Raw genomic sequence first — 23,772 nt, forward strand, 5'->3', positions numbered from 1 at the left:
GTGTATGATTAAGAAATAAAATCAAGTGCACAAGCAGGATTATTGCTTAAACTTGCTTATAGCAGAGCCGAGACTACTTTTACTACTGTAGTTTCTGCTTTTAGTATTTATATACGTGAAAGCAAATATTTAAAAAGCGCCATCTGTTTACGCACTTTAAAATTAAATCTGTCTTATATGATGTATGTCTTTGAAATTTGAAATATGAATAAATAAAAGTAAATCTATACACTAGCCTGCTATCAATTGAAAAAATAGTAACTAATGATATATCTTTCGTCTTTTTTTTTTAATAATTATATTTGCATAAGAAAAAAGGAGGCAACCATATAATTAAGTTTTTATCATTCCTTCTATGTATAATTCCTTGTTCTTAGAATGAAAACAATGCGCCATTTTGTTACTGATACATAATACCACAGATAATATTACACTAGTAACAATGAATAAGACGATATAACCAATATTTTTGCTGTACCATTACGACTTATAAGAGTACACAAAAAATATATAATAGTAATAAAAAAAAATTTTAACTTGTAATTAATACGCTTGTAAACTAAGCTTTGTGAAACAGGGCACTGCCAAATGTAAGATTGCTTTTTACACGACTGCTCAAAATAAAGTGGAAAATTTTCAATTTTCATATATTTATTTGCAAGTAATTTATATCACTATTAATTCTAAATGCCTGGAAATATTATTGTTAGTAATGGGAGGTAATGGCCCCATTGCTGGCATCCCTGTCAGGTCTACCTCCACGTGGTTCACCTGGAAACCATTGTGATTATACTTGTCGCATTCATCTCTCACTGGTGCCCCGCCAGTGTATACCGATAACGTAAGCGGGGTTACCATTCCTTTATTATCCATTAAAAAAAAACAAACCAGATCCTGTACTAAATAAATAAAACAGCAGCAATGTGTGTGTGTTACCACAATTTATTGGAATTTTCCTAAAAAAATTGAATAAAAAATATTGTATTTCATCAACATGTTACTTTAGAAATGAACAATATACAGTTGTGGGTAACGCCCGCGCCGCCTCGCGCCTGCAGTTTAACAATTATAGTTTATTATTTATATTATATTATTATTATTATTTAGTTATGTGTGCGCGAGGGCGCGGGTGTCGGCGGCACCGCCCCGGTGTCCGTCCGTCTGTGTGGTGGGGCGGCGCGTGTCGTGTCAGTCTCACTCGCTGCTCTTAAACTAATCCTCCTCCTCGCCGCTCTCGGACTCTGTAAATAAACAGCAAACGTTTAAAATAGGTCGTGCCAGCGTAGAATAGATCACCCCTACCTTTACCATGGGTGTCGTAAGAGCCGACTAAGGGAGGGTGAAGGATGGGCAGCAGCGTCCCTGTTAAAACATCTCTAAACGCTAACTGCAGTTGCCAATCTGACTGCCAAGCTTAACTACTGGCAAACCCAAGGGGGAGTCTTATGTTCAACAGTGGAGAGTTAAAGGCTGATATGATGACGATGATTAAATAATGAAACTAATCACCCAATATCTGTGTTGGTTACCACAGACTCAGTAGCTACCTAGCAGTTGCTATAAGATCAGAGGGCCTACCATGAAATGGCCACAACAGAATATCAGTGTTTTGCTCTTTTTAGGGCAAAGCAAAAAGCTGAGTTGTGGCCATTTTGTATTACTGTGGCACACGCATGAAAAAAAAAATTGTTACTAATTTTATGCATTCTAATTTTGTTTTTTTTTTTTAAACTTTTTGTACATGTATCTTTTTTTATCTTTTTTCACTTTGCATTTGTGTCTTTTGCTGTTTGTGTGCTGTAAGTGATGCAAATAAATTATTTATCTATCTTATCTATCTAAATATTTCACTAATAGTTTAGCCGTTAAATGTTACAATTACAGTTATTATAGTCACATGACACCATGGTTGATACCATTTATGCTCAAATAGTATCAATAGCGATTATCAGAGAAAATGTAGTGCGGCCAGTGTGATCGGCCCACGAACGTTCGCGGTCCGAGGATGATCCGCGCGTCACTGTAGCGCACTTCGACACCGAGCCGCGCAATATACGTCGGGCCGGCTCTAATCGTGCGCATTGTTATCTCTCTCTTCAGTTGTACATTCTAGACAAAGTGGTCGTGCTTTTTATATAGTGGATCGTCGATGAGGCCCTCCTTCGCGATTGAGGTCCTCGCAATGTGTTTCCATCTACTTCTCCTCACAGCCGAGCGAAAGCACTCCACAATAGACTGCTGTATTTTATCATAACAATAAAATATCTAAATACAACCGACACTCCCACGAATTCAATTACTAAAAAAAAAAAAATTGGCGCACTAACAGATCGGGTCCAACTTGCGTCCCATAAGTTAGGGCTAGCATGCAATAAACTTCGCAATGAGAGCGTGCGTTCCTCTCGCAAATGTACTCTTATGCGCGACACGCGTAAATCACGTTATATAGAATGCGAATAAATTTGTGACAACCCTGATAACTTATGTAGGGTCTAAGGACAAGAAGGGTATTATTATTAATTAGTATATTTCAGTAGCATTGGCACGTGAGTTACTTATTCTTATGGTTATACAATTATCTGTCAGAAAATGCAGTTTCTCAAATCGAGGAAGGAAATATTTACTGATATAAAAAAATATTGAAATCGTTATTGATTCGCCACCAAAATATAGTTTCTGATGATAAAGCTGAGACAAGTAGGGAAAGAATTATTATAATCTAAAATTTTAGTTTATGTGATTTCTTGTCAGCAGATACTAATCGTTTAGGAGAGCTTGCCTATAAGACATGAACAAGGTAAGGCATTTGTCTTAAAACAAGTTAATTTATGCAAGCTGGATTAATAGCTTGCAAAATTTGATCTAAACAAACTAACATTAATATTTGTTTAGGTCAAATCTTACGTTAAATAAAGAGAGCCGGTGCTGGCCAGGTGTTCGTACTCACCCTCCTCGGCGCTCTGAAGCCACTCGACAAACTTCTTCATCTGGTCGAGGAACATCATCTTGCCCTTGCTCGAGTTGGGCTCGCGGTACCACTTGAGTATCACCTCCTCCGAGAGGACGTTCGTCTTGTACAACATCAGTACCAGCTTGCTGAACGCTCGCATGAAGCTCATGTTCTCGTAGCAGTACTCCTGCACCTGGTATTCATCATAAACATATATATATATATATATTATTTCGTGATACTTAGAACAGCACACAGACTGACGGCCAGTTTAATGTAATTGGTAGGTGGTTAACCTCTCGAGTGTTTATGCATCGTACGCTGTACCGAACAAAAATGTGGTACCGCACGCTAATGCAAACAGCGTCTGTTGCATAACTTGAATTTGCAGCGTCATTTTCATTAAATTTATGTAGGTAATAAACCCATTTATCCTTGGGGGCAAAGGGACTGTTAGTATTGGAGACTGAGAATCCCATTGCTAGCAATATACCCAACCAGATCGACCTCCTCGCGGTTCTCCCTGTAAACTATCATGGTTAATTCCTGATGAATTCATCATGATGGGCTAACTGGCCTGTTTTCATTCTCATCTATCACCCTTCACTGGTGCTCCGCCAGCGTATACCGATAGCGCAGGCGGGGTTACCATACCATTTTCACCCATCAAAAAACCAATTTATCCATAACCTCTAATCGACTTTGGTACCCCATTTATCCAAAATCTCTAATCGAAATTTGGTAATTTAAAAAATCGGTGACGCAGTGTGTGTAGCGAAGTAGCCTAGAGCCGATCGCTCCAAGGGTTAAAAGTTACAATTACATTTATCATAATCATGAGAATCATGTAGTGCGGCCAGTGTGATCGGCCCACGAACGGTCGCGGTCCGAGGATGATCCGCGCGTCACTGTAGCGCACTTCGACACCGGCCCGCGCAACATACGTCGGGCCGGCTCTAATCGTGCGCATATACAAACCAGATAATTCAAAATTAGCAAAAAAATTCAGTAACGTGTTGCTGTAAAAAGTGATAGTTTCACAACTTCATTGAAGCAATATTAGTCGAGTATGATTGTAAAGTCCCGAGAAACTAGGACAGAGTCTCGACCAAGTCAAGGGTGTCATGGGCGACATAGAACACTCTGTTATGTCCAATGTACTGTTCATGAGTATAGGCGATGTACACCAATTTCTATCAAGTGGGCTATTAGCTTGTATAACCTTAAAAAGGAAAACCTTTTGATAGAACTATAAAGTTGTTATAAAGTAGTAGTTAGCAAGAAAAAAAAAAAAAGATTTTTTAATATTATTGATACTTTACTAAGAATGTAATCGATATGAGAAAATACCCGTTTTCCATTCCATTTAATAAATATAAATTTCCCCTATTTAATAAAAATATTATAAATAGTTTAACAATTGAGAAGTCTTGGCTCTATAACAAAAAAAAAAAATGCTAAACTTGACACCAAGTATTTACCTTGGTGAGCAAAGCTATTTCCGCCTTAGCTGACTGCGCGAACGCAGCCAACAACGGCGTGTAGTGCCTCAGATGTTTGGCGGCCTGTTCGGCCAACAACTCTTCCTTCTTGTTCCATTCGCCGCGCGACATCACGCACTGCCAGATCTGTAATACAGCATACATTAGACAATGCACTCTATTGCGTCAACATTGGGGTGCGTGTTGCGTGATCAGCTTGCCATATCGACACGGCGTAGTGACTTATGACGTCAGCAAACGGTTAGAGCGAAATACTCGTTCACCCCGCGCCGACATCACGTGTCGCGACGCTCTGACTCGTCATCGGGTATCATCATACGAAACGGGGCATTTTTATAATAAAAAAAAAGCAGTTTTCAATTTTTTTTTTTCTCTTGTATTGTGAATCAAATTTAAAGAATATAAAAATAATATATTTTGTACAAACTAGTGTAGTCACAGCTTCATTGTTGTGACCGAGATATAATCACTGGTTGGAATAAAAAATATTGAAAGAGTAGTATTCTACTTTTAATTTTAATTTTAATTGATTAAATATTTTATAGATACAAAAAATTTTTGGTTCCATTTACCACAACAAAGCAGCGCAGTGCAATAAAAATGTTTAAACATTTGTCAAGTTGTCAGACTCACTGGAAATGATCGTAATAACGATTTTCTCTACCTCTGTATATCCCTAAAACATAATGCATCAGAATCGAACCAATTGTAAGATTCTGTTCACTATCATTATATATATCAGCATTTAACTGTCCACTGCTGAACATAAGCTTCCCCCTTGGGAGGTTTTGCCAGTAGTTGCCACAGTTAGCAGGTGGATTAGAAATCGCAGTTAGGCTTTAAAGATGTTTTAAGAGGGACGCTGCTACCCATCCTTTGCTCTCTCTTAGTCGCCTTTTATGACACTCACGAGATAGGAAGGGGTGGCCTATTCTATGCTGGGAGCGCATGGCCATTTTTTCACTGGATGTAGTTCAATAAAGAGAATTTTGGTGTTTATGTACTCACGATGGCGACGACCTCGTGGTCGGGTATGGCGTGCTTGGCGGCCATGTCGCGTAGCTCCTGGATGAGGTCGCGCACCGGTTTCTCGTCGGCCAGCTCGTCCAGTAGCGCCTGCGTCAGCTCGCGACGCGCCTCCTGTAAACACAGTTAACATTAAGCAAATAAGTTTGTTCAGGCATTATCCGTCCACTGCTGGACATTTTATATCTGCTGCTGCTGATGGACACAATGGCTGAAATGATGAAATGTCCAGCAGGGGTCGAATAATGGCTGAAATGATTAAATGTCCCGCAGTGGACGAATAATGGCTGAAATTATGAAATATGTTATGTTTTGGATCATATATTTTTTTAAGTAACTACTCTATGACACACATGCGTTATTATTTTTGAGGATTTTAAATATCTTTTTTTTTTAGTAATAATTTATTTAATTAAAAAAAAAATCATTGTGAGTGAGTTGCAGTGTACTGAAGTACTTTGAAGTATTTTGTTAATTTTATTTAATTTTAAATTTCAGTTGCAATAATGTATGACAAAATGTTTAATATAATAGTGATAGATTTGTAACAGTGTGAATTTCAAATATCTAGTTTTTTTGTTCTCAATATTTGCACGCTTGACCTAAGTAGATTTTGTAAGGTACTTTTAATTTGTAAGATCAAATGTTTTATACCCAAAATCATTGCAAATAAATTTATTATTATTAATTATAACCCGAATGTATTTTCCCTTTTTATTTTACACACCCTACAGGTAGAATGTGGCATGTACTTTCTGTTTCTGTACTGTGTAATTGCAGTTGTGAATTGCATTTCTTGCAAATAAAGGATTTGAATTTGTGTATATTAAGTTGGTTTACAGTATAGTGGAATGAGTGCGTACCTGGAAGGCCTGCGCGCGATGCAACTTGAGCAGCTCGGCGAGGCCGCGCGACGCGAACGAAGCCGCCAGCACGTCCTCGCTGCGACGGTTCAGCGGCAGGAACTCGAGCAGCCTACATAAATACATACACAGTATTAACAACACTGTGATTTAATAGTACACATACATGAAGCAGTAATATTTTAAAATAAGACCTCTACTTATATTAAAACCTCAAATTACTTTTAATTTAGCATGTAAGTGTATAAAAACAAATGTATGTAGATGTATGGAAGTGTCTACGTGTCGCCACATTTAGTGTCAAAGTCATATAATAGCTATCACTATCTATCTGTATACCAGTATCTGCTGAACGTAAGCCTGCCTCTAGAGGAGTTTTGTTATTAGTAGCTTTTGCAGATACTTTAAGAGAGACACTACTGCCCATCCCTCGACCTCCTTAGTCGCCTCTTACCCATGAGAAAGGAAGGTGTGGTCAATTCTATTGCTCGAACATTCGGACCACACGAAATTAAAGGTATGTTGTACTAATATACACCATGCCTCATTAAACTTGATGGAATCTTTTAGCCATGTTTCTGGCTGGAAATATAACTGGAAAATATAAAGTTATCCTTAAGAAAGACTAATTATTTATATACAAAATAATATTTCAATGTAGCACCACTAATGACTCTGTCACAATCATGCGAAGAGCCAGTACATGGAGCTTTGTTTTATCCCCACACAAACATTGTGATTCTATTGAAAAAATCACTACTGTAACAATATGGGGGTAGGTAATAAGGTACAAGACATTTTACTCTATTAGTTTATTAATTGGTAATTAATGTATATTTGGCCATATCGTCCCGGCATAGAATAACCCATCCCTTCCTTTCCTGTGAGTGTCGTATAAGACGACTAAGGGTACTTAATGGTCAAGGGATGGACAGCATCATTTCTCTTAAAACATCTTTAAAAGCCTAACTGCAGTTGCCCAACCGCCTGCAAAACGTGGCAACTATTGGTAAAACTCCTCTTATGGGGAAGGCCTATGTCCAGCAGTGGACAGTTAACGGCTGAAATGATGATGATGAATGTATACTATGTTAAATGACAATTTGCTGTCCCTCTACTTATATCAAAAATATTACCATTTTCTATAATAAAATTGGTTACTAAATATGAGTACTGTTAAGGCAGTATCTATGTCTGTGTCTTTGCTGTAAGGCAAAAGTAAAAAATATTGTCTTGTAAAATATGGCGTAAAAAATACACGGAAAATTATATCGGAAAGTCGGCATTTTTAAATTTATATCAACCTCGGATTATACAAGTACTCATACCCACATAAAACAATGGAATTGAGTGTTTTAAAAACACAATTTTTTTATTAAGAGTAGAATTATTTTGGTATCCAGTTTATTAAAAAAATGGGTAATAATAGGTCTACAATCAGCTAATACCTAGGCGCTGACACCATCGTGCCTACCTGCCCTCGAGCTGTCCCTTCTTGAGAGCAGTGACGAGGGAGGCGACGCCGCGCTCCTGCTTCACGGTGGCGAACACCTCCAGCACGAAGTCCAGGGCTAGGTTATCCTTTAGCAGGTGCTCGTTCACCAGCACCAGGAGTACTGATGGCGGCACGCATCCGTTGCCTGTATGCAACACATACTTTTCTTAATGGATGAATGTTGACCCCACCTATGCTATAAGTTTATGTTGGCAGGACACCAGCGAGGGATGAAAGGCGAAAATGAAAAATCAAAGCCTCGAGATAAGTGACAAGCGAATTCGTCGTTGACATGACAGAATGAGATAGCAACACCGGATGACTCATTCCAACTCACAGACTCACTAGTGATGTTGATTCCATCGACGAATTCGCTTGCCACTTGTCTAGAGGGCCAGATCAGTTGGTCCATCATGACGAATTCGATAGAAATTAACCATGATGATTTTCAGGCCGAATTAAAGAAGTCTACCTAATAAAGTATATAGCTAGCAATTTTCTACAGTTTTACCTTTCCTCGTACACAGTTTTTTCTTCGGAATCTACTGTAATCCTGAGATGTATCCTACCCTACGCAGTTTATATCTGACTGCTAAAGGTTGAATAATTACAGGATAATGAGATATAATACCATAGTTCTCAGGAATCACAAAGTATATGGCGTAATGCCCGCTAATTCCATACGAGTATATTTCAAAAGTAGCAAATCTAATTAAATGGATAAAACCACTTTTAGACGGCATATCAAGATAAATCATATACCAGATTTTAAGTTCTACCTTCAGTATATATTAGTGACTTACCAATCCAAAGCGCCGTCATGCGCGCCAACTTGATACGTTGAGGGGGCTCGAATCCCTTCAGGTATACAAGCACCTGTAGTAATAAATTATATATTAATTTGCATAATAATTGGCAAAACAAATATTAAACAAATATTTTTTTTATACAACTTAGACTGGCAAATAAGCTTACGAGCCACCTTGATGGAAAGTGATAACCGTCGCCTATAGACACGAGCAGTACCGTGGACGTAACAGAGTATACTGTTTCGCCCATGATACTCCCCATTCGTTGCCATTCCTGAGGATTCAAGTGTTATTCCTCTGTACCCTGTAAATTCACTGCCATATCCCACCCTTCAAACCGAAACACAGCCATGCAAACACAACCGCTTCACGATGGAAACACGAATGGGACAGAGGTATCCAAGCAAACGACTTTTGTACAAAGTCTCCCTCTGATGAACTGCAATACTGGTAATACTGCAACACAATTTCCAGCGACAAGTGTCTATGATGACAATGTTCCTTTTGCTTCCTAAGTTGACATTACATCATTAGTTTTAAGACTCGTCTATGACTCAAAAGAATGGACACGACACTTGTTTCTTAGATATACAAATATAGTCCTATGCAATGCATATTCAAACATTAACTTCTCTTACCTTTTTCATCTCTTCCTCGAACATCTTCTCCAAGTATTTGTACCGGCGCATCAGTTTAACAAACACCTGCAAATTTACAATTTATATAACAAAATGTATATAAAGAACAATAATATATAAATATATTGGGTTATTCAGAGATGATCGAACGAGAAAGGGTTTCTCAACACAATAGTTCAGGACTCTAGCCATGTTTTTCATCATTTAAGAGATAAAATTAGAAAATATAATGAATATACTGCTCCCCTGTATATATACATTTACTCCAGCTTTACCAATATTAATATTATAAAGAAGTATTGTAATCTTTTGGAGGAAACAATAAAGAGTATCTATCTGTCTATCTATATATAAAGAAGAAAGATTTGATTTGTCCATTTGTAATGGCTAAACTAAAAAACTACTCAAACTGATATTAATAATTCTCTTTCTCATTGCCATTTCAGTATAAGTGACGATTCTCGTATTTCTGCCAGTAAGCAACTGTGTTAGGTTTGAAAGGTAGAATATGGAAGTGAAATTATCGAGTATGGCGCCATAATAATACAGTCCTTAGATATGGCAACACATAACATGCTTTCTTTTCTTTTCGTACTTGTGATGGCAAGTAATTAAATAATCCATGTTAAAAATCTTTGTGTATAACGAAAGCGGGTCAGAAACGTCAGAGAACACCATACATACATACATATAAAACAAGCACGTATGCACGCGTGTTTTAGATAGATAGATTTTATGCTTACTGCCAACTTTGTGGTATAAAAATATATCATCTGATTGCTTCCGTTATAGAGATTTGGTAATCATTAACAATTGTATTACTATTTATTTACTTATTTAACTCTTCTTTGCATACTGGTGGAAATTTCCATCATAACATTGAATGCCTAAAACTTATATAAAAGACCGAGTTCACTTTAAGTTGATTGTGTCTGGTTAATTTTTTAATGCCCATTGCAGAAAAAAAACATAGCTGTCAAATTTATTGTTTTAACCATTTTTCCTTTAATTTTAAACATGAATTATATCACTTTGATTTCACCAATAAAAAAATCATGCAAAGGGTTAAAGGAACACCAACAGCATATTGCATTATAACATATATAACAAACATTAAATACAATACAATATTAATGCACACGCCTATTAAAGGTATTCACAGCATTCACTTTAACATAATTATACAATGCGAGAAAATGAAGTAACAATTATAATGAATTAAATAACACTAGACTACATATATTTTAAAAGTTGCGTTATTAGTTATAGAAATATGCATGTAACCTGACTTGTTAACTATTATAAAATATACAGTTACCTGTTCGAAGTTTCGCATCGTGTCCATATCATCGTTGGCGGCGAAGATGCACGTGTTGGTCTTAGGCGACTCGCCGTCCATGGACACCGAGCCGCCGGGTACTGGCGTGCAAACAAACGGGCACATTATGTCATGATGCTCACACCAAACAAACCAAGTATTGTTAAATATTAAATCAATCAGATATATTACGAACGAACAAAGAGTTTGTCAACATGCATGTTCAGGACTCTAGCCATGTGTCTCATCATGTTAATTATTGCGATAACTCAGTAAGTTAGGGAGGAAGTCACCCAAAATCTACAGCTATCAATACTGCCAACTGTAGACCTTAACTGAGGGAGGTGGCCCTGAGTTATTAAAAAATTTAATTACAGAGTTCAAATTTTTCGATCAACTGCGTAATCAAACTAAAAAATTGGGCAATAAATAAATAAAGGTACAACTCGAAAATCAACATACGAATAGATAAAAAAAAAATACCGTTTCCTCAATTGGTTCTCATTATCTAATTTTTTTTTTAAATAGGTACGTCACTAATTCTTACCAAAATTTGATAAATTCTTTTTGCCTTCTAGAGAATTTATTCCCGTGTTGGTATATATAATATTTTGCCACAACTAAAGTTGTTCACATTTTTTTTTATAAACAAAATCTTAATAATTTGTAATATACGATTTTAAATCGGATGAAACATTCCATTTGCTAGTCTATGCTACAAAAAATTACACCTAACAGACTCAAAGTTTTTTAACTTTAAAATATATTCAAATACATATCCTACCTCTATGGTAAACATTACTTGCCATTCATTTCATCAATAGGACGCAATATGGGGTCAAACACCTCACCTCGGCATATAAGCACACGAGACAACCCCACGACCTCGACCCGATGGGATCATTAAATTAAATGCCAACATTAGATCAATCGCCCCCTTGTTTACTGCGCAAATAATACGAAGCCCTCATCCCTTGTAATGAGTGAAGCCGTACACTCGGCAATTAGAATAAACAGACAATCATGTAGGCAATCTCCTTTCAGGTTGGTGTCAAATTAAAAAAATGAAATTTGGTACCATAAGGTGAAATGGTAATATTACAAAAGTTAGTTTCAAACATTTTGTCATTACTAACATGCTACTATCATTACAAGGTCACGACAATGAGTCTTTACAATAAAATTAACGGTATACCTAGACATATTTACATAAATCAAGGAATTTATAAGCTTTTTTTTATACAACTTAGTATGGCAAACAAGCTGACGGCCCACCTTATGGAAAGTGGTAGCAAAAAAAAAAAACTAAATATTTTATCCTTTAATATATTTAATTGATAACATTGAAATTTGAAACTGTATTTAGTCATGTTATATTTTAAAAAAAGTATTGACACTTCCTACTTTAACTTATAGAAGTGCGACATTGCCACACTTTGGTAAACTAAGGCTTATTTAAGTATAAAGGTGGGTGGCCATAACGGTGGAGAGAGACTTATAAAGACATGGCTGAACTATGTGAGAAGATAATAGGACCAAAATGAGAAAGAAAGACCGTAAATAGAGATGAATGGAAGAGGAAAACGTAAGGGTAGTAAGATAATGACTTGGTAAAGTCTGTCAATAGTTATTTGTGATACTTGTAACCAGTTAATGACGAAATTTGTATAAATTACGTAATAAACAGTATGTTGACTCTCTCGTGGATTCTTCTGGACAGATAACGATAGGCCGAACCTAGCAGTAATCGTAAAAAAAAATACAATTACCTTGTGATAAATAAAACTTGTTATATTGAATTAAAGATTATTTCTATTTGCAATACTTTACTAGAAGGAAAACATCGGACTCGCGTGCGCCATACTTGTTTTCTCTTGTATTCGTGGGAATTCATAATATGAAGTGTGTTTTATATTAAATATAATCTCTCTTTGTTTCTACGCTTGTAATTTTTGAATGGAGACCATTACATCCTAATCTTGCTAGTTTCCAGTTTTATTAATTGACTAATTATTTATGGTTGCCATATATTTGTGTAGTCCATGGAGATGGAGCACTGGTGACTTGTAACACAGGTCTTTTCAAAACCTACTGCAGAAAACCAGAGGGAGACATTGTACAAAAGTCGATTGCTTGGGTACCTCTGGTATGATCGACGGTAGAAACACGAATTCCCATTCGTGAAGCAGAATTCTACCGTGAAGCAGTTGTGTTTGCATGGCTGTGTTTCGGTTTGAAAGGTGGGATATGGTGTGAATTTATCGGGTTCAGAGGAATAACATCTGAGTCCTCGGGAATGGCAACGCATGGGGGGTGTCATGGGCGAAACAGTATGTGTATACTGTTATGTCCATGGTACTGCTCATATCTATAGGCGACGGTTACCACTTTCCATCAGGTAGGCCGTCAGCTTGTTTGATATTCTAAATTGTATAAAAAAAATGTCTATAGGCGACGGTTACCACTTTCCATCAGGTTCTTTCCGTCAGCATTTTAAGTCGTATAAAAAAAATCACCAGTCTCTCACAAAATAAGTCTCACATATTTAATTATACCTCAAGTTATTACTTTTAACTACCTTTTGTGAAGAGAACATAAACTATTTATTCATTCATTCAATTGAATTTTTAGAAGAATAGAGTAACTAAAAAAAAAAAGGTAAACAATTTTAAAAAATCTTTCATGTACAGGAAGCTATATTATTAGGGATATTAGTTTACTAAAAAAAATCCGCAAGAAGATGAGATAGTGCCATATACTTACGTAGCAAGCCGCCCGCAATGAGTACGTCGAATATGACCTCCCCATAGCGGCGGTAGTCGAGCTTGGAGCCAGCCCCGTCTAGGAATTTGTACGCGGTGTCCAGGTCCCCGCCGGCGCGCTCCAGCCCCTGCACCAGCGCGTCGCGGAACCCGTTAGGGTCATACTTCTCTTTCTCATCTGAGGAACAAGGAAGGATATATTTTTTTATATTTACTACCTCATAATTCTGTCAGTTAAGAATTTACCAAATCTGTTTACATCTAAAAGACATATTATGAACGAAATTTTATCATAGTTTAGTAGTTTTAAATTAAAATAATTAATTTTACTGTGAAACACAGCCATGCAAACACAACTGCTTCACGGTTAAAACACGAATGGGACAGAGGTACCCAAGCAATCGACTTTTGTACAAAGTCTCCCTCTGATAAAAGTGACAAGAGGGTCTTGGAAACGACAACAATACACTGTCCATCTTATTTGGAGATGTAATTTTATACTTGATAACACAATGTCACACATGAGACGCAATAAAAGTAACATTAAGGACGATTAATGTGATACATAAATAAATAAAGCATGATAATTTCATGCAGATACTAAAATTACAATTAGTGTGGTCTCGGCATAGAATAGGCCAACCCTTCCTTTCCCGTGGGTGTTGTAAGAGTCGACTAAGAGAACTTAATTATATAGGGAAAGGCAGCAGGGTTTGACTTTCGATTATCTTTTACGAGGGTAAAACATCAGCGAAAGCCAAACTGCGGTTGTCAACCTACCTGCCAGGCGTGACAACTACTGTCAAACCCCCCTCATGGGGGAGGCTATGTTCAGCAGTGCACAGTTAACGGCTGGTACAATTACAATACATATAAAACCAAAGAAATTCCGTTGTTGATCTTTTTAAATGGGTTTTACTTAATATTCATTTGGGCACACGAGTATAACAGACTGAATTCATTGTAAATCACATGCATGATCAACTAACACCAAGCACGTGTATTCCAAGTGATATTTTGACTATAAATAAGTTTAACACGTGAATCATTTGTGGATATAACTTTTAAACATCATTCGATATCCTATTTTGAAATTTAATGTCCCATACATCTCTTGCTTCCACCATTTTCATATTGATCCGTCGTTTTGAATTATATTATCATGAATCTTGGAAATCATGTGGTTAATTCTTGTCGAATTTGACACGATGGCCCAACTAACCTGCTTTTATTCTCACTGGGCACCAGCTGCTATAGCAATAGCGCAGATCGAGTTACTATTTCATCTTTATCTATTAAAAAAGTATTGACTGTGACACGACCTATCTCCCTCCCCCCTTTGAGGCTACATAGATAAGCTAAGACCGATCGTGCTTTGAGATATTGACATTTTACAAACATACTATATAAAAAAAATACAATTTTGATGTAAGTTTTTAAATTCGAATCATCCTTAATCAAATACATATACTTATTTACAAGCAGTTTTAAATCTCTGTTAACATAATATGTATTTATTTAAATATATAAAAGCCCATGCATGATCGACTAAAACCATGTACATTTGTCATTCAAGTATTCGTTTAGTGTGAGTGGCTTTATTCAAGAAGTGTTATTTAACACGTTGAGCGCCATGTCAGCCATCGGTGGCTGACACTAGACTTTCCGTTTAGGCCGCGTCAGCCATCGGTGTCTGACAGCGTGTTTTAATTTTAACAGTTTTGAACGTTCAATATTAAATCACGTTCCAAACGTATATTCTGCAAATATCCTTCGTGTATTTTATTATAACATTCCAAATATCCTTCGGTATTTTATTATAACATATAATGCCCATATTACGTTGCATTAATCGAGATACAACGTTGCTATACCTTGTCAATACCTACTTAAGATTTTAAATGTAGGCGTATTGCCCGCAAGCCGAAGGCCTATTCGGCAGTAAAACCAATATTACAAGTAAACGATCATTTACTGCAAATTAATATTTATAACTAGATATCGCACTGCTTAGTTAACAACTTGTTTCGTGTACAGAATAAGTAAATCATGATGCTTAGTTTAGAAACATGGGCAACACAATTCCCAATAAACTTATTTACACAACGCAAGAAACCTTCAGGTCAAAATTGTAAAAATTTCTGGCTGTTGACACTGAGGTTTTTTTTTTAGAACAATATATTATTTTTATGTTTGTTCTATGTCAGATTTTATATAAAACGTGTCTTGTATGTTTTGATTAAACTTACTATTTTATATCACAAATACATTATATGTTTTATTATTGCATCCTGCTATTTACAACAAAAATAAGACTCCTTTTGGAATAGCGAATTTGAAAACACTCCTGAATTATTATAAGGATTATTCCTTATAATAATAATAATAATATAAGCCTTTATTCAGACAAAATTTTTTTTAACAAGCTATTATTTATTTAAGTGCTGTTGTCTGTTTGCTTATTAGCAAAGGCCTTCAAATGCCTCCAATGGTCTCTATTATCCTTAGGATCAATCCTTAATATATATAAAATATTACTCTCTTATGTATTTTTTTTTGTATATGTAGACTTACCAGAGGGAGACTACAAAAGTCGTTTGCTTGGGTACCTCTGTTCCATTCGTTTTATTTACAGGAAACAGTATAATCTGTTATGTCCATGGTACTGCTCATGTCTATAGGCGACGGTTACCACTTTCCATCAGGTAGGCCGTCAGCTTGTTTGGACTCAGGTGTTATTCCTCTGTACCCAGTAAATTCACGCCATATCCCACCCTTCAAACCGAAACACAGCCATGCACACACAACCGCTTCACGGTAGAAACACGAATGGGACAGAGGTATCCAAGCCGTCTATTAAGTTATAACTATCAAATAAGTTACTTAACTTTAGTATTGCCAAAAATTGCAACAAGCATGAGCCCTTGCAATTATATAGTCATTGCACAAAATAAAAAATATATAAATAAACCGTCGAATTGAAGACTTATTCATTTTTCAAGTCAGTGGAACTTATTTTTTAACTATTTTTCTAAATCTAAAAATCATTGTTTTGCATTTAAGACCCCTCATGTTAGTTTATCTTAAATATTTCCTATGTACAGACATAGTTACAAGTTTATTATATAACTAGGATTTACCCGCGACTTCGCTCGCGTGACCTCACGTTTATATCCCATAAAGTAGCCTATATCCTTCTTTATCTCATATAGAACGTGTATACTAAATTTCATAGTGATTGTTTAGCCATTACAAGTAACAAACAAACTCACTTTTACATTTACATGAGTAAGAATTTAACTATGATTACCCCAGCCGAAAGACAGAATGTGTTTCAAACGATTTTCACTGTCTAATCTGTTTTGGAAATTACGTGAAATCATTGGAGTCGTCCAGCACTGATGGTGTCATTGCCCCCATAACGGTACACACTGCAAGTGCCCACATATATAATATTATAGACCGATATAAGAACGGCTGGAATTGACTCGTATTTTGTCGCATCCAACAATAAATTGCATGGGAGTATTTTAATTAAATCCTAAAGATCATTTTAGATGAATGGAATGTCGTTAAATTTCTTGTCTACTTACTATGCAGTCATGTGTATGTTAGTTCGTGCAGTGCAGTAAGAAAATTGTTTATTAAGAGGTTTCATAATTACCAATTTAGCACTGCAAATGCTGGGATAATGTGTCGCCCCACCGTTTCTATCTTAATTTCCTTTATTCTCTAAAATTCTCAATTCAGTGTATTAATTTTTACGTTCGTTACCTCATAACTCCGTTAGTTGTAAACCGATTTGGAATAATCTATTTTTCTATCTGAAAGGATATTACTTACAAATTAGAAACATTTTGTTAAAATCGGTACAGTAGTTTAGTTTTTAGACAGACAGATACTCTTTATTGTTTCCTCCAAAAGATTACAATAGTAAACTTATTATAAATATAAAAAATTACAAGAAATAATCAGAGTGAGAAAACAGTTTTTAGATCAATATAAGGCGTTTTGACACAATTGAAGCCAATTTTTTTTGTAGAACAATCTTTAATTTATACGCCTAATGTAGACAGATTAGGCGTACAAAACAACACAGGTAAAGGCTAGGTTAGGCATATGCAAGTAAGATGCACCGTCACGCTCGGTCAAGCGTTAAATACGCCAATAGTGAAGCTATATAAAAACTGCATGAGTTTGTCACCTGACAGTGGCTACATTATTAACACTTCCTCGTACGTCTGATAAGATAACCGGCACACCGTGAGACGCTGTTTTATTGCCGCCGTTTCCCTATTTATGTAACGACGATGATTTTTTACGCAATATGTGACAATCACGACGATTGTTCGAATGAAATTAATTAAGGCGCAAACTGGAGCCTCGATTCCATTTCACGAATGTTTCGATTCAATGTCAATGGTGTTAATAGAATATCAAATTGCAAACATGGTCGAAGCTGATGAAATCATCGACGGCCTATATCGGTTGGTTTTTTTAATGGGTGATAATGGAGTGGTAACCCCGCCTGCGCTATCGGTATACGCTGGCGGGGCACCAGTGAGGGGATGATAGGTGAGAATGAAACGGCAGGTCAGTTAGCGGATTGTAATGAATATACATGGAATTCAGCACAATGGTTTCCAGGCGGGACCACGTGGAGGTTAGGTCGGTTGGCTGAAGTTGTGATCAAGGACTAGACTTAATGACAAGCGTTCGCAAAATGATAATAATGTACGAAATAGGAGAATGAAATTTTATTTTTCTATAATCATAAATATACCATGACCGGCACGCCCCCCTTTCCATGTAGCTCTCGTCTTTTTTAATGGGTGAAGATTAAATGTCAACCCCGTCTGCGCTATCGGTATACGCTGGCGGGGTATCAGTGAGAGATGATAGGTAAGGATCAATTCATCAATAATAATTAACCGATGGCTTCCAGGGGAAAACGCGTAGGTCAATCTGTTAGGGTATATTGCTAGCATCGGGGTTGTTAAACCCCATTACTAACAATTCCTTTCCCCCTCGTAGCCCTCATAAATAAGGCGGAGAACATATTGAAGAAAAAAAAAACTATTCTCGTAATAATAAAGTTAAACCTACATAAATTGTCCATACTACACTCAAGTCAAAAACGGTCAGGAAGTGTTACCAACCACAACCTTATAGGTGTGTGTAGAAAGGGATTGTCAGTAATAGAGACTAAGAATCCCATTGCTAGCAATATACCCGGCCAGGTCGACCTCCACGCGGTTCCCTCTGAAAACTATCATGGGTAATTCCTGATGGATTCATCATAATGGGCTAACTGGCCTGTTTTCATTCTCATCGATCACCCTGGTCACTGGAGAGATCACTGGTGCCCCGCCAGCGTGTTCAGCTAGCTCAGGCGGGGTTACCATTCCATTATTACCCATCAAAAACAAAAATATTATAGGAGTGGACATGACATGTTAGGAGTCTGGTGACATAAATCTCAATACTATTGTTGTAATAACAAAATAACTAGACTATCGAAATAGATTTTCGACCACACCATAGTGATCATTTCTACTATTACATTAGTATTGTAAGACCATAAACTAATGCTGAACAAATTAGACACTAGCTAGAAGTATTATGACAAAAGTGCTGATCTATCGATTCAGATTTTCGACCACACGAAAGTTGTCATTTCAATACAGTTGGGCTCTTGGACAAGTTCAGATCACTGGGTTTATTTATTAGTATGCTGAACAAATTGAACACTAGCTAGAATACTATAACAAAAGTCCTGATCTATCGATACAGATTTTCGACCACACGAAAGTTGTCATTTCAATACAGTTGGGTTCTTGGACCAGTTTAGATCACTGGGTTTATTTATTAGTATGCTGAACAAATTAGACACTAACTAGAAGTACTATGACAAAAGTGCTGATCTATCGATTCAGATTTTCGACCACACGAAAGTTGCCATTTCAATACAGTTGGGCTCTTGGACCAGTTCAGATCACTGGGTTTATTTATTAGTATGCTGAACAAATTAGACACTAGTTAGAAGTACTATGACAAAAGTGCTGATCTATGGATTCAGATTTTCGACCACAACGAAAGTTGCCATTTCAATACAGTTGGGTTCGTGGACAAGTTCAGATAACTGGGTTTATTTATTAGTATGCTGAACAAATTAGACACTAGCTAGAAGTACTATGACAAAAGTGCTGATCTATCGATTCAGATTTTCGACCACACGAAAGTTGCCATTTCAATACAGTTGGGTTCTTGGACCAGTTTAGATCACTGGGTTTATTTATTAGTATCGCTATTTGAAACGCGTACATACTTTTTGTAAACGGCTAGAAAAAGAAAATTTTTAATTCATCTGACATTTTTTTTTATGTACACAAGTGTTATGATATTATGACTAATTTTTTTTAGTAATTATTTCTGTTATTTTAGTTTTATATTAGTTATTAAAAAATCTATTTTTTTTTTTTGGAAACAAAAAAGAAACAATTGTTTGGAAGAGATCGCTACTGTTGTTACCCCTTTGCTGCATCTTGCTTTTATGTAATTAATTATGCCGTGTGGTCCCAGTAACTTAGTGATTTTTTTTACGCAACTTAAAATGGCAAACTAGCTGACGGCCCACCTGATGGAAAGTAGGAGCCGTCGCCTATAAACATGAGCAGTACCATGGACATAAAAGAGTATACTGTTTCTCTCATGTAACCTCCATGCGTTGTCATTCCTGAGAATTAAGGTATTATGCCTCTGTACTCTGTAAATTCACCGCCATTCCCACCCTTCAAACCGAAACATAGCCATGCAAACACAACTGCTTCACGGTAGAAACACAAATGGGACAGAGGTGCCTAAGCAAACGACTGTTGTACAAAGTCTCCCTCTGATAAAAAGATAATGAATGTTTTATTATGATACGCCATCTAGGTAATCTATTTCATTGATATTTCGATTACTGAAATTCATGCGAACAAAGTAGCGGGCAAAACACTAGTATAATTCTGCATATAGCACACGACATATGGCCAGACACTTATGCCAAGGCGGTTCAACCATGTGCATATTCTGCACAATAACACTGCATGTGGTCGCCATTAATGGCTGCATTGAAATAAACTATACAGTATGTCACTGTTCATGTACCCAATTTATAAAAATTGGAACAAAAATATAACTAGACGATATCGGGGGAAGAGGATTTTTGAGTAATGAGATCTAACAGGCCCATTACTAGCAATATACCGGTCGATCTCCACGCGGAAACCACCGTGGTTCATTCGAATGAATTAATCACGACGGTCCAACTGACCTGCTTCATCCTCACCTGTCATACTTCACTGGTGTCCCGCCAACGTATACTGATAGTTTAGGCCGAGTTGCCATTCTATTTTCATCCATAAAAACCTAAAAGAACATGCGCATTGCTGACCTTGAAAAAACTTTAATAAGTTTTTTTTTAATAACTATAGTCTATAGGGAAACCTCGGCAGGGTACTCATTCCATAGCCTAAGCGTTCACGGGAAAAATTCCACTGAAATCGCAAAATACGCGGCCATTTAGATTCAAGCGTGTGAGGATTAATTGCCTCATCATCGCACCGCAAAGATAAAATAGATTTCTTTACATATTAAAAAAAAAAAAGTGAACATTCGACTTGGACTGTAATTTTAAATGGATATTAAAAATAGGACCTTTGTACAGGAAGATAACCTATTATTAATGGCCAAAATTATATTGTACATTCATATTCAAATCATAAACTGAAGATTAAATAATATTATTTAAATGTAGGTGTATGTAATATAATAATAACAGTGTGATTAGAGAGAAGTGTGTACTGAAAGACGATGTAGTGACAAAAATCGAAAAAGGAATGTTGCGTTGGTTTGGTCATTTGGACAGGATGAATGAAAGAAGAGTTACGAAAGAGATTTATGGAGCAAGAATGAATGGAGATGTCGGTAGGGGCCGCCCTAGACGGACGTATGTTGACCAAATAGGCGACGTGCTGAAGAAGGGACAAATTAAAAGTACCCGTGACCGGCGAGCGTGTATGAAAAGATTGATTAATGTGGAAGAAGCGAAAGAGGTTTGTTTGAATCGAAGCATTTGGCGTTCCATTGTTTCTGCCTACCCTAATGGGAGATAGACGTGACAGATACGTATGTATGTAGGTATATATTTTATTAATTTACAAAGTAACCAATTGTTGCCAGTCATAGCAAGCGTAGTGTTGTTTCATCCTTCCTTTCTTAATGGATGACTGCATTTTGAAATAAATCTATATTCCAAATTTCAGCTTTCTAACTTAGCGGTTTTGTCTGTGTATTGATAATAAGTGAAACAATTTTGTTGTGTACAAGTGTAGATAGATTCAAATCATCACAAGTTAATTATTACATATAAAAATAAATATTATATGTAGGTATTTATGTAAAGCTTAATTGTATATAATAATAAGAAAATGATAGGCCATGATGATTCATACATGCATATGTGTCATCATAATAACAACTTATTGGCAGTATTTTACAGTATTCTATACATGGTTCATGCTATTTCACAAATTTGCTAACAGTAATATAATATATTAAACTAAAAACAATCTTCAATTCATACAAGGGAGACCTTGAATGAATGGTTATTTTTATTTATTTATTTAGTGACCCCTCCATTTGATAATAAAGATCAAGATAAAAGAAAGATAAGACATACTGGAAATACAAAAATTTGACATTAGACAGAATACAAGCTATTCTATAGTCTAATTTGTTCCATATGTTTTTTTTAAGATGTACCCACGAATCATAAAAAAAAAAACATCAATTTTCTATTTATATTTGACTGCAAGAATAAAAAGCTTTCAATTAGTGTAGATTTTTTGTTAATCTACATTTATTTTTATTTTGTTTCATCAAAAATTCAGAATACTTTCCATATTCGCTTTGTCAGAAGCTCTTAGTGAGTAGAGGTTTCTATTAGACATTTGTTTTCACCATTATGTGTTTTGTATGTATTATTAATGTGTATATATTATAGTATATGCAATAAACAATATAAATTAATAATTAAAATGTTGAACAAAATATCTAATGCATCCATAAATATCTGGACACAATTCAAGGTAACACATTAAATAATAACAAGATATCAATGTCTCATTTTTATGTCAATTGTAGGTCATATCAGTATCCTGTTACTTGTTCATTGTAAATAATGATACATGACTAATTGAACATTATTTTAATTTAAACCAAAATTAAGCCAATATAAATCAATCTACTTACTAAAAAAAAAAAAAAAATATAACCTACAAACCTATTTTAAGTTTCATCACTTCATACACTGACATATACATAAAAACATTTCATGTTTATTAGATGTTTGAAATTTTTATGAACAAGATTTAATATGTACCTACCTACCTCCATTTTCTTGGCATGTAACTAGCAAACAAAAGGGCTTTGATGTTCATGTAAGTGGGACAGGTGTATTGTAATGACATTGATGGATCCCAACACTACTCACTGACCAAATGTGAAATGTAAAACTAATAGATATTGTTAAATGAAAAAAAAAAAAATTCTAAACTTTATTTATGATGCCAATTTTCTTTGTTTGACAACCAAGTTTAATCACACACAGGCCTGACCCACTTACACAACTATAGGAAAATCACGGTCAAGGTGGTATCAATCGACGTAACTAGATGTCTTGAAAGAACATGGAAAAAATTCGAGAATAAGACTCACCTCTTTTTCTGGTCTTGATCCGTTGACCCGATAATACTGGTTTTTCTACCTTCTGACTCATACAATTTATTGCTGTAACAAAAACACGTGGCAATTAGGAGAATGAGAATAATAATATGAAAGGTGGTGCCCGTTAGCTGTGGGGTCGTCGCCCCGCTGCGCCACGCAACACCATGAAAACTCAGAACTTCGCCCTCTAAAGACTTATGGCGTCGTCTCGACGCTCTACTTACTCCGAAATTGGCGGTTTCGTGGACAATGGAGAGATGCTCGAGGAAAACTCGTACCTCGATCACAAGTTCACAATATTCTATGACTCAGCAAGGACTGCAGTTTTATCCTATAAAGTACGCACGTAACGCGTTGCGCAAAACTACTTTCTATCTATGTGTGCACGAATACTTACGTAGTGACAGGTTATGTAGGAGCCTTTTACTCCTTTTGCGAGTTCTCTTGGAATGCGCCTGTTCAGAATAGAAAGAAACGGTACGACGATCTCTATTCCTTAGCTACAGACAACGTGTACGGAGTCGCCGGATTTCCGGTACGAATATGATTGGAGATTCAAATAGTTTAGTAAAAATTAACCTTTTACATTAATTATTATATTCTATAGAGATAATTCTTATAATTTTTCGTAAATTGAG

At 36.1% G+C, this 23,772-nt stretch overlaps 1 protein-coding gene across 2 annotated transcripts; it reads right to left on the minus strand.

Annotated features, from left to right (window-relative positions):
- Nucleotides 1-922: 922 nt before the first annotated feature.
- On the minus strand, nt 923-23,687 carry LOC113522279 (protein krasavietz). Of its 2 annotated transcripts, none has more exons than XM_026907956.3 (12): nt 23,532-23,687; nt 23,126-23,197; nt 13,365-13,541; nt 10,602-10,702; nt 9,284-9,349; nt 8,640-8,712; nt 7,816-7,981; nt 6,342-6,453; nt 5,461-5,592; nt 4,432-4,578; nt 2,948-3,143; nt 923-1,241 (listed from the first exon to the last, which is right to left on the minus strand). In XM_026907956.3, exons 2-12 carry the CDS (start codon nt 23,184-23,186, stop codon nt 1,213-1,215), a joined length of 1,260 nt encoding a protein of 419 aa, XP_026763757.1. In that variant the 5' UTR covers nt 23,187-23,197; nt 23,532-23,687; the 3' UTR covers nt 923-1,212. The 2 variants fall into 2 exon arrangements, with proteins under 2 accessions (XP_026763757.1, XP_026763758.1); XM_026907957.3 differs by lacking the exon at nt 23,532-23,687 and adding an exon at nt 23,359-23,507.
- Nucleotides 23,688-23,772: the final 85 nt, after the last annotated feature.

Source organism: Galleria mellonella, unplaced genomic scaffold, assembly GCF_026898425.1.
Source record: "Galleria mellonella isolate WM207_F2 unplaced genomic scaffold, CSIRO_AGI_GalMel_v1 utg1267, whole genome shotgun sequence".
Lineage (NCBI taxonomy): Eukaryota > Metazoa > Arthropoda > Insecta > Lepidoptera > Pyralidae > Galleria > Galleria mellonella.

Excerpts from the sequence above, each read along its gene's own strand:
- LOC113522279 (XM_026907956.3), bottom strand. The coding sequence starts at position 23,186 with ATGAGTCAGAAGGTAGAAAAACCAGTATTATCGGGTCAACGGATCAAG. Across the intron at positions 7,982-8,639 it reads CATGACGGCGCTTTGGATTG|GCAACGGATGCGTGCCGCCA; the intron begins GTAAGTCACTAA and ends TGTTGCATACAG. Across the intron at positions 1,242-2,947 it reads GCTTCAGAGCGCCGAGGAGG|AGTCCGAGAGCGGCGAGGAG; the intron begins GTGAGTACGAAC and ends GTTTATTTACAG.